At 39.9% G+C, this 15,897-nt stretch overlaps 1 protein-coding gene across 4 annotated transcripts; it reads right to left on the bottom strand.

Annotated features, from left to right (window-relative positions):
* Nucleotides 1–276: 276 nt before the first annotated feature.
* Nucleotides 277–15,443, bottom strand: CEP20 (centrosomal protein 20). 4 transcript variants are annotated; one of them, XM_007188335.2, is made up of 5 exons: nt 15,348–15,443; nt 11,989–12,186; nt 9,619–9,703; nt 5,909–6,045; nt 277–540 (listed from the first exon to the last, which is right to left on the bottom strand). In XM_007188335.2, exons 1-5 carry the CDS (start codon nt 15,373–15,375, stop codon nt 464–466), a joined length of 525 nt encoding a protein of 174 aa, XP_007188397.2. In that variant the 5' UTR covers nt 15,376–15,443; the 3' UTR covers nt 277–463. The 4 variants fall into 4 exon arrangements, with proteins under 4 accessions (XP_007188397.2, XP_007188398.2, XP_057386200.1 ...); XM_007188336.2 differs by lacking the exon at nt 277–540 and adding an exon at nt 4,664–5,063; XM_057530217.1 differs by lacking the exon at nt 277–540 and adding an exon at nt 4,664–5,007.
* Between the last annotated feature and the right edge of the window lie 454 nt (nt 15,444–15,897).

Raw genomic sequence — 15,897 nt, 5'->3', positions numbered from 1 at the left:
TGTGCCATGGTAAAGAACAGAGCAGGGAATTCCCTGGCAGTCCAGTGGTTAGGACTCAGCGCTTTCACTGCCGGGGCCTGGGTTCAATCCCTGTTTGGGGAACTAAGATCCCGCAAACCATGTGGTACAGCCAAAAAAAGAACAGAGCATATGGCTATAAAGACCTGATTATTTTTTTAGACGAATTTATAGGGTACTAAAAAACCCTTTCATTTCTCAAAAATTTAGGGGCCTTTAAAATCTTCCTAAAAACAACACATTTTCTTTCAAGTCAAATCTGGTAAGCTAGATGACAGAGTTAGCTTTTATTCACAAATGCAGTAAAACACAAGGGGCTAAAGGTTTTGCAGAAACTCACATTTCCACAAAGTACAAATACTAGAGATGAATTCTGGTAACATTAGGAGAATAAATAAGTTATTTAATACATACAAGTTTAGAAAAAACGCTCCAAATGGAAATGTCATCTCTTCATTGTGGGAGAAGCGTGCAGGTTTTCAGTGTTGGCGCGCCTCCCCTGCTCCTTCTGTAGGTGGTCCTCTGCAATGACCAGAAGCAAAGGTCAGTACTCACCCCAAGTAAAAATGGGCAGCAGGCAAACTTATCTACATATATTATAGGATGTTATATATTTAATATTGTGTGAGTTCCTTAGATGGCTTAGGACAATTAAAAAAAAAGGTTTTTTTTAAACACTATTGAAGAAATCAGAAATGTTTAGTACTAGGGACTCACTCTAATTATTCACAAGTGTTTCCTATTTTTTTTTTTAAGTGAATAGAGTACACCCTGGAGTAAACCCATGGGTAAGTACTTACAAACTTACACTGTATGTAAGGAATGGAATTCACAAGAAAGGACTGTGTATTCAATTAGTATTTTGAGGGATGCCAAAGCTCAACTAAAAAGAAAAAAAACAAAAACAAAAAACTTTTCTTCAAATAGAAATCCTCCCAGCAGCACCCTCTTGCGGCAAGAAGAAAACTAGCATGGTTTACAACTTCCTACCAAAATCCGAAAATCCTCCGAGAAACTGTAGAAAATGTTCTTCAGCCAAAAACAAAACAAGAAAGTTCCATGCAGGTTCAGAGAAGCCCAGAGCCCCTGTGACCAAACACTGTGCTCCAGAATAGTAAAGAAAGGGCCCTAGTTATGTCTGATCCATTTCTTTTGTCCTGGGGGAGAGGGTAGCAGGCAGAAGTATTCTCTATTAAAAGAACCTAAAGAGACTTAACATCCAAATGTGACAAAAATGCAACGCAGGGACTTCCCTGGTGGTCCAGTGGTTAAGAATCCACCTTCCGGGCTTCCCTGGTGGCGCAGCGGTTGAGAATCTGCCTGCCAATGCAGGGGACACGGGTTCGAGCCCTGGTCTGGGAAGATCCCACATGCCGCGGAGCAACTGGGCCCGTGAGCCACAGTTACTGAGCCTGCGCGTCTGGAGCCTGTGCTCCGCAACAAGAGAGGCCGCGATAGTGAGAGGCCCGCGCACCGCGATGAAGAGTGGCCCCCGCTCGCCGCAACTAGAGAAAGCCCTCGCACAGAAACGAAGACCCAACACAGCCATAAATAAATAAGTAAATAAATAAATTTAAAAAAAAAAAAAAAAAAAAAAAAAGAATCCACCTTCCAATGCAGGGGACATGGGTTCGATCCCTGGTCGGGGAACTAAGATCCCAACCAGGGAACTAAGATCCCACATGCCACGGGGCAACTAAGCCTGCGTGCCACAACTAGAGAGCCCACGCACCACAATGAAGACCCAACGCAGCCAAAAAAAAAAAAATGCGATGCACAAACTAAATTCCTAAGAAAACATGAACCCCCCCAACCCTAACCCCCAATTTCCCAAACACTCTCTACAAGTAAAAAAACAAAACCTTTTTAATGACCATTTTGATAACAGGAGACAAAAAAATACAAATTTAGACAAGTTGTTAGAAATATGCAATTGTAGCACCAAAAATGCACACTAGATTTGCTAATTCTGAGGACAAGGTGATGTACACACAGTCTTGCTAGTCCAGAGCAGTCCTCATCCTCAGAGGCAGTGCAGAGTGCTAACACTACCACAGGTCTGGAAAATTCATCCCCCTCAGTGTTAGGCAACTTTGCTGGAAGAACAAGATCAACAACATCCTTAGGGCAAAACCATTTTAGGTTTTCTAGAAAAGTGTTATAAAAGAGTGAAGTATGTCACTCATGTACTTCATAGATGTGCAATAATGTTGAGCTGATAATGATTTTCTCTATTATAAAATATCTGGGCTTTTATTTATAGCAAAAACTACCTTGCTTTCAATATTACAAGCACTAACATCAGCAGCATTAATGAACTGGCTACCATTTCAAAGGTGAGTGTGCCTGTTATATAAACCCTCTTCATTTTTTTTTGTACTTTGAAAGCTTTAATAAAGGAAGTGCTGTCATGATGGCAGGCTTTGGACTTATCTTCAAATAAGAGAATTTAATTCTAGTGTTTTATATTTCAGCTGGATGACTTTGTGTAGATAGAAGGTATATAATCTGAAGAATAATTATTTTAATACCTTTATAATTTCTCAGTGTTGTCAAATAAAACTTATGTATCTTTCACACAATAAGCTGGAGTTGAGAAAGCAAATGGAATGCCTAAATGTATTACTGAAACATAATGCAATTTGGGGCTAACAATTCTTCACAATTCATTGCACAACGAGGTCCCTGTTGTGCCAGTAACATTTTTGGTGATCAAGAAAAATAATTTGCAATATCACTGTTCTCCTATTAGTGCACTCATTCTCCTTTCTGAGTCTTCCACAGAATAGGTACCCAAAGCTTTGTTGACCTGAACTCGAATCTTTGATGTCTCTGGCACTTTATACAGACAGGAGCCAAGGTAATCCAAGGACTCTTGCATCCTCTCTAGCACACCCTGCCCCCACCCACCCAACTGGAACTAAAAATACCAATGTCATGGGTTTGCTGTGTTAACACGTGTTAATGTGTACAATACCCACTGGTGACAATTAAAGAGAAACTGGCATTATCATATATTCTTGGCAAGTATGTAAAGTGGTAAAGCCTTTTTGGAGGGGAATTAAACAATATCTACTACATTTTTAATTTTTTTTTTATAGATTTCCATCTAATGTTTTTTTTCTTTTTATTTATTTATTTATTTATTTATTTACTTATTTTTGGCTGTGCTGGGTCTTCGTTTCTGTGCCAGGGCTTTCTCAAGTTGCGGCGAGCGGGGGCCACTCTTCATTGCAGTGCGCGGGCCTCTCACCGTCGCGGCCTCTCGTTGCGGAGCACAGGCTCCAGACGCGCAGGCTCAGTAGTTGTGGCTCACTGGCCTAGTTGCTCCGTGGCATGTGGGATCTTCCCAGACCAGGGCTCGAACCCACGTCCCCTGCATTGGCAGGCAGATTCTCAACCAGTGCGCCACCAGGGAAGCCCTACATTTTTAAATATGCATATGTTTTGAACCAGCAATTCTACTTCTAGGCATCCACATAAGAAAAATACTAATGCTACCCTGCAATACTGTAAAAGCAAAAAATTTAAAACATAAAAGTAGGACTTCCCTGGTGGTGCTGTGGTTAACAATCCACCTGCCAACGCAAGGGACACGGGTTCAATCCCTGGTCGGGAAGATCCCACATGCCGTGGAGCAACTAAGCCTGTGCGCCACAACTACTGAGCCTGCGCTCTAGAGCCTGTGAGCCACAACCACTGAAGCCCGAGCGCTCTAGGGCCCGCGTGCCGCAACTACTGAAGCCCACACGCCTACAGCCCGTGCTCTACAACAAGAGAAAACACCACAGTGAGAGGTCCACACACCGCAACTAAGAGTAGCCCCCGCTCACCACAATTAGAGAAAGCCCACGAGCATCAACGAAGACCCAACGCAGCCAAAAACAAAAAACAAACAAAAACAAAAGTAGATCAGTAAATAGTACTATTGATTAGCAATAGTACTATGGAATACTACAGAAAGGTAGTAGAAGCAGATCTACATAAATTGATAAAACAAGTGAAAAAAGCAAACTGTAGGATAATATGTACAGGAACAGTGTATATAAATTTAAATACGTAGAAATGACTCCTGAAGGACACCCACCAAGCTGCTAACAGCACTACCTTCTGTGGAGGGGAGGGAAATCAAGGCATTAGGGAGAGGCAAGGAGGTTAGAGGGAATTTCACATTATACTACTGATGTTTAGAGATCTACTCTTGTACCGTGTGTTTTGTTTTGTTTTTTAAGTTCTTGCCAAATAATAGGCAATAATGACAGTTCCTTACCAATACTTGGAAAAGGAACTAAGAAAACTTCTCCATATTCTTTAACTGGAAAGTGTACAGGAATGGCAATCAAGGGTGCTGACTCTGCTAAAAATGATCAGCTACAGGCTTTAGATGAGTCAATGAACCTCTTAGTCTTGGTTTTCTCAACTGTAAAATAAGTAGATGGGAATGATTTCTTTTCCAATGTTCCATGGACTTAGAATTCTAAGATATATAGAAGGATAACTCCTAGTAAAGTCAGAACTAACCTCCAAGAGATCACCCTGATTCACAAATATTTTGCTTTCAGATCTTAAGAGACAGAGTAAGTATTTAACATGATCAATATATTTTTTAAAATATTCACAATTATCTCAAAAGGCCATTAAATACTTTCTTTTTCAAAAAATTTATTTATTTTTTATTTATTTATTTTTGGCTGTGTTGGGTCCTCGTTGCTGTTCGCGGGCTTTTTCTAGTTGTGGCGAGTGGGGGCTACTCTTCATTGAGGTGCACAGGCTTCTTATGTGGTGGCTTCTCTCGTTGCAGAGCACGGGCTCTAGGCACGCAGGCTTCAGTAGTTGTGACACGTGGGCTCAGTATTTGTGGCTCGCGAGCTCTAGAGTGCAGGCTCAGTAGTTGTGGTGCACGGGCTTAGTTGCTCTGCGGCATGTGCGATCTTCCCGGACCAGGGCTCGAACTTGTGTTCCCTGCATTGGCAGGTGGATTCTTAACCACTGTGCCACCAGGGAAACCCAACATGATCAATATTGCTCATGGCAGTTCAGGAAAACTGCAAAAGACAATTTGCACTTTAGATGTTTCTTAAAAGTTTATTTCAACAGTCAAGATTTATATTTGTTCTGGGAATTCCCTGGCAGTCCAGTGGTTAGGACTCCATGCTTTCACTGCCAAGGGTGCAGGTTCAAGAAAAAAGATTTATATTTGTTCTGATAATCAGCTGCCTAAGCCCCACCTATGACTATCCTTAAAAAGAGAGATAAACTCTCAACCATAGTTGGAAACACTGAGCTATAAACCATTCAACTTAGATTATCAAATTGAGGTCCTATTGCTGATATAATCAAAACAACTGAAACCTCATTGGAAGAGAGAGCATTCTTAAAAGAAATATGAGCTATTCTCCTAAGAATTTATTTATAGATAACTACAACGCTACCACAAAGAGTACTCCCCCCACCCCCTCAAAAAAAATCCTGAAAATGCAAAGGACAACACATAAACCTCTGACTGCTCTATCTATATTCAGCAATCTTGCCTTTTTTCAGTCTTAGAGGGAAAAAAATTGATAATGTGATAAAAAGCTCTTTCTTCAGTATGCTAAGGATCTAAGCTACTCCAAAGAGTACAAATCTATGTAAAAATCAAGTTTTTCAACACTTCTTTATAGAAATTATATCTAAGAATTTTGTCTAGTCATCTCCCCACCCCTCGCAAGATTCTCCTTCTGAAAAGCATTGTTTTTCTGAGTATAAATAACACAGGCTAACTATACTGGATATAAATGGAATTAAACTTTGACTCAAAATCTTAGGAAAAACTGTTCCAAAGATAAAAACAGATAGGAAGAAAATATACTTGCTGATAGCTAAATGATAAGTCTCAGAAAACTCATACCCATTTGCTTTCTTCCATTAGGTTGTCTGCCAAGATTTGGGCTTGGAGGCTGAAGTGAAGACCCTTTCAGAAATGTATTTTGGATGTCATCCTTAGTCCCATGCAAGAAATGAGCTAAAATTCCATACAAGAGAGGTCTATAGCAGGAAGAAAATCAAAATCAATTCAATTTGAATAAATAGGAAAAGCTTAAAAATATCTACTCTTTAAAAGGTAGCCTCTGACACGAAAACAGCCAAGTAATTCACCAGACTTAAAAGAAAAAAGATGCATGGTTATCATCCAAATTGCAAACTGTTCATGCTTTTTCAAATTTAAGTGTACCATTTAACTCTAAAGACAATTTTAAAATCCAGAGAAAACACGTTAACAAGTTAAACCTCACCTAAGCTGAAATACAATTTCAATCAATGCACAGGAATCAGCTTTTTTTTTTTAAACTCCGAAGTCCAGTATAAGATTTCCCACTACCTAACATGGTCTGATACAAAACAACTATTCAATATATACTTACTGGATTAATAAATCCTTGCCTGGGTTCAAATCCTGGTCCTGCCACTTGACCTCAGCAAGATTCTTAACGTCCCCAGCCTCATAAATGTTTCTTCCTCTATAAATGAGGATAAGCATAGTCTCTACCTCATAGGGCAGTTATGGACGAAATGAGTTAATAAATGTCAAGTGCTTAGAACCATGCCTGGCACATATTAAATGGTATATAAATGCAAGCTATACAGGAGTCGGGTAAGAACTAATATTTTAAAAGCTACTTTACAGTTTACAAAACACTCTTCTCTCCCTTCATTTTATCCCCCCCTTGTGATGTCATAATCATCACCTCCAATTTAGAAATGAGAAAACCACAGCTCACTGAGGATTTGCTAGAGATTGCTTAGATAGTCAACAAACTTTACACTTGAACCCCAAGTCCCATATTCTTTTCCTTACAGCATGCTGCCTGGAGATTTACATTAGTGCCCTTGCACCAATGGAGGCTGCTCTGATGACAATAAAGAGTGGTTTTCCCTTGTTTCCAATATCACAGTTGAAAATATCAATTTAATGGATTGTCTTTTTGAGATAATCTATCTACTTATTAGCAGGTGTGATGGTTCAAAGTATGACATCCTTTCCCTTCAAAAGGTGGAGTCTAACTGCTCTCCTCTTGAGTGTGCGCTGAACTCACTTCTCAGGAACTGAGTAAGGCACTAAGTGACAGCACTTGCAACTTCAGAGTCTAGGTCATAAACGGCATTGTGGCCTCCTCCTTGCCTTCTCTCTTGGTCACTCTCTCTGGGGTAAGTCAGTTGCCATGTCACAAGGACACTCAAGCTGTCCCATGGAAAGGTACATGTAGTGAAGAACTGAGGCCTCCGACAAGCAGCCATGTGAATGTGTCACATGGAAACGGATCCTCCAGCTCCAGCCAAGCCTTCAGATGACTGCATCCCCGGCCAACATCTTAACTGCAATCTCATGAGTGAGACTAGCCACAGAAGCCACGCCCAGATTCCTCTCCACTGATAATAAATGTCTGTTGTTTTAAACCACCAACTTCTGGGGTAATCTGTTATACAGCAATAAATAACCAACTACACACAAAAGCAATTTTTCCATACCACAAAGAAACCAAGAGAGTGAGTTTCTCTATTTAATAAGATGCCTCAGCTCTTATAAAAGCTTCATACAGGAATATAAAATAGGTCTCTTTGTCTACTTTAAACCATTGTTTCCCAAAGTGTTAACTGGTCAAAGAAGATTTTTAAATTAAAAAAATTCTGTTTTCCAAATTTACAATAAAATTTACCTAAGATTTAAAATTTTTAAGACATATTAGAAAATATAAAACTACCACATTTAACCTGCAGCTTCATGAATATTAAGGTTTCTTTTTTCAAAAATCCTACTTAAAAAAGAGATAATTGTTTTTAAAGTACAGCTTCACAATGCCTTATTTGCAATTTTGAAAAACAAACACTCTGAAAACTAATTTTCTTCATAAATTTGGCACAAATTCATTTGGTGGCATGGCTTGACCTAACATAAGGTTATTATACACTTTATCCTACTTTTTGTGAAAATTCTTAAGTTTCACTGAAAAATGTTAATGTGACTATTAGTGCTACTTCAGACTTCCACTGGACCCTACACCATACATGGACCACATTACTTTTTAAAATCTAAAAACTTTTCAATGGAAATGTTTTAAAGCAATAAGTGTCTTTCAGAAAGCAAACTATTGGCAGCGTGACACGAGTTAGAAAAGAAAGTGACTGGAGAGAAACGGGACAGACGCCTCCTGAACTGCACGGCACAGGGCATGAGGACAGACAGGCGCTACTGCACAGGCCAAATTGATAAGACTCGCAAAATGACTTGTGGAGAAGTGAGAAGGAGCCAGAAGTGCAAGTGAGCTCTCAGGTGAAGACCTGAATGGCTGTATGAGGAAGCTACGAGGGGGGCTTGAAGAGATGAAAATAATGGACTTGATATTTGGACACACGGAGTTTGAGATGCCAGCAGAAATGTAGGTCCATAAATTCACGAGCTCTGTAAGATTTAAAGCAGAGTCACCAGCGTGGAGACATCATTAAAGACTCAAGACTACACAGAAAAGTGGGCAGGGGGACAAGAGGAAAAGAAAGTTAAGGACAAGACTTGGGGGAGAGTGCCCAAAATTTAAAGGAACCCTAAAGGAGCCAATGAAGAAACTGTGATGACCATTAGGGAGACAGAAAAACCAAGACAGTAAAGGGTCATAAAAGACAAATGACAAGAAGAAGTGTTTTAAGGAAGAGTTGTCAATATTACAAAACACTGCAGAAACTCAAGTAAAGCTGAGCTTCTCAAATTGGAAATAGATATATACCCACTCTTAGTGCTAGGGGCCTGGTACGAAGTACAGGTGGCATATGATCCCAGAACACTAATTTTACACAAAGATTTGAGGGAGAGTTCAATTTAATTGGCATGTCATTTAAAACATTTTAATGGTAAAAAAAATTATATCATGAAGTAGAATGAAAAAATTCAATAAACTTTTAGAAAGAGAAAACATAAGACTTCAAAGAAATTTCTTACTAGGAGAAAGCTGCTTTGATCTATGTTCCCAGGCCTCCGAGGTACAATTTTTTCTGCCATTCAGGGATCCTCTAGAAAAAGTTTAAGAAACACTAAAGTAGGAAAAAAACTAAGAAACTACTAGAAAGTGGTCACTCTTTTTCAAGAGCATAGTTTCAGTATAAACGGTGAGGGGAGAATTTTAAATGCAGAGAAGGCAAAAGAGGGGGTAATAACAAAATGAAAGCAGCGGGTTGATCTTCACTAAGTTCAGTGATAAAAGGAGTTAAGAGGTTTTTTTGGAGAGGGGAGATTTGAGTACATTCCCAAGTTGAAGTGAAGGAAGCAGTGAGGGGGAAGAGTTAAATGTGAGGAAGAAAACAATTGATAGAGCAAAGCCTCAGGTAAAAAACAAAAGGATGGATCAAGAAGCCAAGAGACATGACCCTTAGGATGAAGCAGGGGTGCTCAGTCCTCTGAAACCACATGCATTTAGCACCTACTCACAGCTGCACACCGTGGACATGTGCTAGACACACACTGGGCCCAAATAAATACCTACTGAATTAAAATGAAATAAAACCACTGCTATGCAATTATGACTCTAATACAACAATATCTGAAAACTTATTTTTTTAAAAACTTCTTACATTGTATTATCCTTTGATTCTTCAAATGCATTTAGTTCACGGATGAGAAACTGTCTGTCCAATGGAACTATGGGTTGACCAGATTCTGGGGGGAAAATCATAAAACACTGATCTTTATTAATGTAAAAAGTAAATAGGATTTTGATAAAAACCACACTTACGAGGTGTACACATTTTTCAGATTTTAGAAGAATGAGGATGGCACACGCCAAGGCACATGCAACTGTATGTGATTTTATGACTTTCAGAATAGCTACTTTGTTAAATGCATATTTTAATACAGTTTAACATAAACTTATTTTTTAAATCTCCCAATTTTGAGTTGGGAAAATATTGTTTCTATATACTAGACTTCAGAAGTCCTATTTTCTAAGAAGCCTGTAAACTAAATACATGACAGTGCTGATATCCGTTTGGCGGCAATAAATCTAAAAGTACAATGAACACTAATATGAAGTGCTGGCAAGGATACAGGGCAACTGGAACCCTCATACTCTGCTGGTAGGAGAACAAAATGTTGCATCCACTTATAAAGGTAAGCATACACTTACCACACACAACCCAGCAATACCACTCTTAGCTCTTTACCCAAGACATGAAAACAACGTTCGGCCAAACCTTGTAAATGAATGTTTATAGCAGCTTGACTCATAACTGTCAAAAACTAGAAACAACCCCAATGTCTATCAACTGATAATAGATAAATAAACACAACCATACAATGGAATGCTATTCGGAGGGGAAAAACAACAGCATGGTCTCAAATGTGTTATGCTGAGTGAAAGGAAGCAGATTCAAAATGCTACATCCTGCATGGTTTCACTTATATGACGTTCTAGAAAAGGCAAATGATAGGTACAGAAAACAACAGATCAGAGGTTGCTAGGGGTTTGAGGGTAGGAGAAGAGGTTGTCTACAAAGGGACACAGGGAATTTTTTGAGGTGATGGAAACGTTCTATATCGTGATTGTGATTGTGGTGGTAGTTACACAACTGTATGAACTTGGTAAAATCCATAGAACTATATACTAAAAATGGTAAAGAATCTTATATGTTAATTTTACCTCATTTTTTTTTTAAAAAGCCAAGACACTGTAGAAACTTGACTATTGTCATTATATTCCATTCTAGGTAAGCACAAGTCCAAGACATCTAATTGGTGATATTTTCATATTCTTCTTTTCTGATTATTAATGTATTATATAGCCATCTATAACAAACTGAAGAAAGTGAAGATACTGATATTGAAGATCCTTAAACCAATAAAAATCATCAGTCTTTATTCAGTTAAGGTATTAACATTCAGTTAACATTAAATAAAAGATCTAGAATATTAACAAAAGATCTATCGAATGGCAAGTTCCAGCACCACAAATAAGGAATCCATTCTCTCTTCCAAAATCCGCTTCATGATCTCTTTTCTTTGATGAGGCATATCTCCAAGGCACCAAACAGTCTTAAAGCACAGATTACACCCTGAACAAGGGAATCAAGTTATGTACATGCAAGGTGTTTTGATCATCCTCCCAACCTCATCTCCCCCAGCCCAGAGGCAATGCTGATCCTGACTATTGTGCATATTCTTCCAGTTCTTTTGCTTTCTTTCTTAAGAAATAAAATTTAACAGATAAAGTAAATTTCTTTTTAATTGCTGACTCCCTCCCCCCAATACTATTTCTCTCCCTCCCATCACTAGAATGAGTTTGGAGTTTACCTTCCTAATCCTTTTCTTTTTTTTAATTGAGGTATAGTTGATCTCTTCTTTCTTTTTTTATTTAAGTATAGTTGGTTCACAATATTATATTATATTAGTTTCAGGTGTACAACACAGTGATTTGAAATTTCTAAGAGATTATCTAATCCTTTTTAGATATTATGCTTTCACATACATTTGTATACAGTGCCTGATCAATACATGGTAGCAATATTTTGAGGCTTTATCTCCAATGTTTTATATTTTTTAATAAAGAATATATATAAAATCTGTGTGTATTTGTGTGTGTGTGTGTGTGTATTTTTAAAGCATATACATAGAAAAAAGACTGACAGCACATAGGGTAAAATGTAAAGAACTGTTTACTCTCAATACCAGTAAACAAGTATTTATTGTCAGTGCCAGGAATTATGATTTTTCAAAGTATGCACCTAGTTTAAGTGTTTATTGAGTTATTTTCCCCTACAATACAATAAACCTCACGAGAACTTGTTCAAGCTATGGAAAGAGCCCGTGTGAGTTTTATGTCCCAGTCATGTCCCAGATGATACTGTTTGGTAATGGAATTAGATTTCTAGGCTAAACACTTTCTGAGAATTGGGAGAAGGGAAGAGGCAGATTTCATATCAGGTAACTAACAATAAATAACCTCTTACCTGCTATGAGGACAGATGCTGTATACTTATATTTGTTGAATTCCAAATACTCCCGAATTAATTCATTAATTAGAAGGTTTTCATGAGACAATGATGGTCGAGGTTCACTTTCATCATCAAGAGCATTGAAAACTTCAGCTCGAATCCTTGCTTTTAAATGCCCTAATACTCCTCTTTTTTCCAAGGTGTCCTTTAAAACTGTTAAATATAAAATATTAATGCTTCAGTTACAGAAGAAATTTTGTCGTTCTTAGCTAAACTTTGAAGAAAAATGCTTAAAAGGTAAATGGCATAACACGCACTTTCAACCTATACTCTATGACAAACTGAACAATCATCACATTAGCTACCACAAGCCACATTTGCAATAAAAAATAAAGTTCCTAAGTTGCGATGATTTATTTTAATATATTTAAGCAAATGCAAGTTTATCCTTCCAACATCGTCACTGTCAGAGGTTACAGCCTGATACACATTCTTTAGTGAAGAAGAAAATGGGGAGAGAAATATACTTAGCTTACTGGGACCTGAACTTATCTCCCAGTGTCTCATATCTTTTCAAGAATGGTTGTCACTGCAGACAGGTTCTGTATGTCACTAAAACCCTCTGGTCCAGAAAGTAGATGATTAAAGATAACAAGTACACTCCAAAAAGGAAGGACTATGTCATGTCCTTTGTATAAAAACTGATACCCAGAACCCTTGGGAAATGGCCCATTCTGAACAAAAAGGTGGGCTTTTGTTCAGGGGGTTTGTTTGTTTGTTAAAGACAATTATGAGTTAATTCCTTAAAACAGTAAGATTTTGAAATTGTAAGCCTACTTAGAAATCTAACATGTAACTTTATCAATGCCATCTCAAGGAATCAGGGATGTATATGCTGAATGTAATCTAACTTCTTGATAAGCAAGGGTCATTATTACAAATATCAATAGTTATGATAATGAGATTTAGCTATAAATACTAATATGGATAGGGCTGAATTGGCATCATCCCTTGCAGTGGTCTGGAACCTTTTTTTCCTCACGTTGTCCTTAATAGCTAAATAACAACTCCAGAGAATTAACACATTTCACCCATAGTGCCTAGAAGAGAGAGCTGCCTAGAGGCATTATAATACTGTGCTGTATACTACTGGCGTAATAAATATAGTTTAATACTGTATTATGCTATAAATAAGTACACCACAATAATGACAATTCAGAAAGGGAGCCCAGGGACTTCCCTGGTGGTGCAGTGGTTAAGAATCCGCCTGCCAACACACGGGACACGGGTTCGAGTCCTGGTCCGGGAAGATCCCACATGCCGCGGAGCAACTAAGCCCGTGCGCCACAACTACTGAGCCTGCGCGCCTGGAGCCTGTGCTCCGCAACAAGAGAAGCCATCGCAATGAGAAGTCCGCGCACCGCAACGAAGAGTAGCCCCCGCTGACCGCAACTAGAGAAAGCCCGCGCACAGCAACGAAGACCCAACGCGGCCAAAAATAAAATAAAATAAAGGGAGCCCAGGGAGTGTATCCAAGTAGGCATGGAGATGAAATTTTTTTAAGCTTTGATAAACAACAAAAACCTGAGTCAGGTTTCTGTCGATTAAAGAGATACAATCCAAACTAGACTTTAACCTTTCTTGGCCCTTATATTTAGATTCATCCCCTCAACCTTTTTTGCAGGTGTGTTAAGAGTAGTTCTCACCCAGTCAGACTGTGTAACAGGTCCATAAAAGGAAGGTACAGCTTTGTTATGTTGGGATCATAACCGAACCCTTGTTCTCCAATTCCATCTTTAGAAATTAGACGGAGAGATTTTTTCCCCCCAATTACTCTGTATTTGCACACAGCACAGCCTCGAACTCAGCAAAGAAATGAGAATTAATGAAGCTGGAGTTAGGAAACCCAGCATGTCTCATCACTACCTCAGCGGTAGATCACTAACTCCTGCCTCACTTGTTTTCTTCAACATGAGTTCTATGTCTCAGAGGTAGAACCAAGTAAGGTGGAAAAATGTGAGGTGAAAGTGCTTTAAAAAGGTGAAAGCCCATATAAGATAACTGATTGGCAAGCATTTTCAATGGGTTTCTCTTGAACACTAAGCACATTCAGAGCTGAGGAATGCAGGAAAAGCATAAAGGGCTCCCTACATCTGTGTAGGACATTGCTTGTCTAGAGAGTTCTAGGGTTCCATCATCCTGATCTGCCCTCTATTATCATGTTTATTAAAACACTGTACCATGACAATTTCTTTGGAAAGAGCTTCTTAACCTGGTTTATATTCCAAAGTATCTTTAAATCCTCAGAAGTTGCATGCAATATTACAGGTGATATGTGTTTCCTGGGGAGAGAGTTCACCAATTCATGTCAAGTCTGTCCTTGTGGATAGAGGTATGCCTTTTTAATGATTGTTCACCAGTCCTGGGCTGCAAATATACATTTAAATCAATAATTCCTGAATCATGTTCTCAAATCATACTCTCCCCACCAAATCTCTAAGAATCACTGATTTAGAGCCTAAATTCCCTGAAAAATGGAACTGGTTTTACTAGCCGGGCAGCAGTATCACTCAGTAACTAAGACCTGCAGGTCTGGTGCAGCATCTCTAGGTTCTCACTCTGCCTCTTTCTAGCTAAATTACTTTGGTCGATCTGTTTCACCTCTCAGCGCCTCAATTTCCTAATGTACGAAATGGGCATAAGGTTGATACACAGAATCAGTTAGATAACACAGGGGCTGGGCTGTGCCTGACACATAAGGCTCGATGACTAATAACTATAATTACTATTACTTGTTTGGACATCTGCGTCAAAACTAACGGTGTACAAATGTCCTCAGCTTAAGGACTCGAACCTTTGTGGAACTTTTCCTAAAAACACAGAAGAATGGCCAGGCCAGACACCTTTCTACCTCCACTTTTTCCCAATGGAAAATCGCGACCCACCTCGCAGGTGGTTGTAAGGATGCAATGACATAAGCAAAGCAAATGGTTTAGGATTGTGCTGAACACCAACAATGGTGGTTTAGATATTGTAATCATCAGCCCGGAGGGAAAGGCCCGGCCCACGGCCTCGCCCCCGTCGAGGTCCAGAAAGATGCGCCAGAGCCCCAAGGTGCAGAACTATAGACCTCTCAGGTACCTGGGGATCCTGGGACTCCTCCAGCTCAAAGCCGGTTTAAACATTGCCCCTATGCAACTACATCCCCCCAGAGCCCCCGCGCGGCGGCCGCCACACCCTCTGGATGCTCCGCAGGCCCTGAAGTCACAGAACGACCCCCGAAAAGGCTGACTAGTGTTCCGCGCACCCTCCTTTCGTCCCATCCTTTTCACAGGCTGAAGGCCGACATAGTTCAGCTTCCCATTCGTACTCACCCGCCTTCAGCTCGGCAACAGTCGCCATTTTTCAACGGCCCCCAGGGGCGCGCCTAGGCTGCGCGCACGCGCAGCTCCGCCCCGCTCCGCGGCGTGGCCTGTAGCCAATAGGCTCGCCGCTCTCGCCGCGCCTAGTCCCGCCCCTCTTCGTTTACGCTCTCCGTGGTTGGATGGGTGGTGACGGTCCAGAGAGACCCTACCAATCAGCGAGTGCTCTAGGCGGGCCCTGCTGAGGGAGGAGGGAGGGTAAGCCCGGGCTGAGGCAGGTCGGAACCTTACCAGGAGTCCTGCTGGCACCCTAGGGCTTAACTTTAGCCTTCATGATTTGCCCACTGCTAATCTCTGCAGCCTCAAGTACTAATTGTTAATAGTTACCAGGTGTTAAACTTGAGAATGCATCCGAATCACCTGGAGAACTTGTTAAAACAGATTTCTGGGCCCCACTCCTGGAGTTTCTGATTCAGTAAATCTGGGGTGAGGTCCGAGAATTCCATTTCTAACAAGTTACTAAATGAGGCTGATGCTGCTGGTCTTGGGGATCACCCCTTGA

The sequence above is a fragment of the Balaenoptera acutorostrata genome, chromosome 15, assembly GCF_949987535.1.
Source record: "Balaenoptera acutorostrata chromosome 15, mBalAcu1.1, whole genome shotgun sequence".
In the NCBI taxonomy this organism is placed as follows: Eukaryota; Metazoa; Chordata; class Mammalia; order Artiodactyla; family Balaenopteridae; genus Balaenoptera; species Balaenoptera acutorostrata.
The sequence above is the reverse complement of the archived record's forward strand: the minus strand, read 5'-3'. Positions and strand labels throughout refer to the sequence as shown.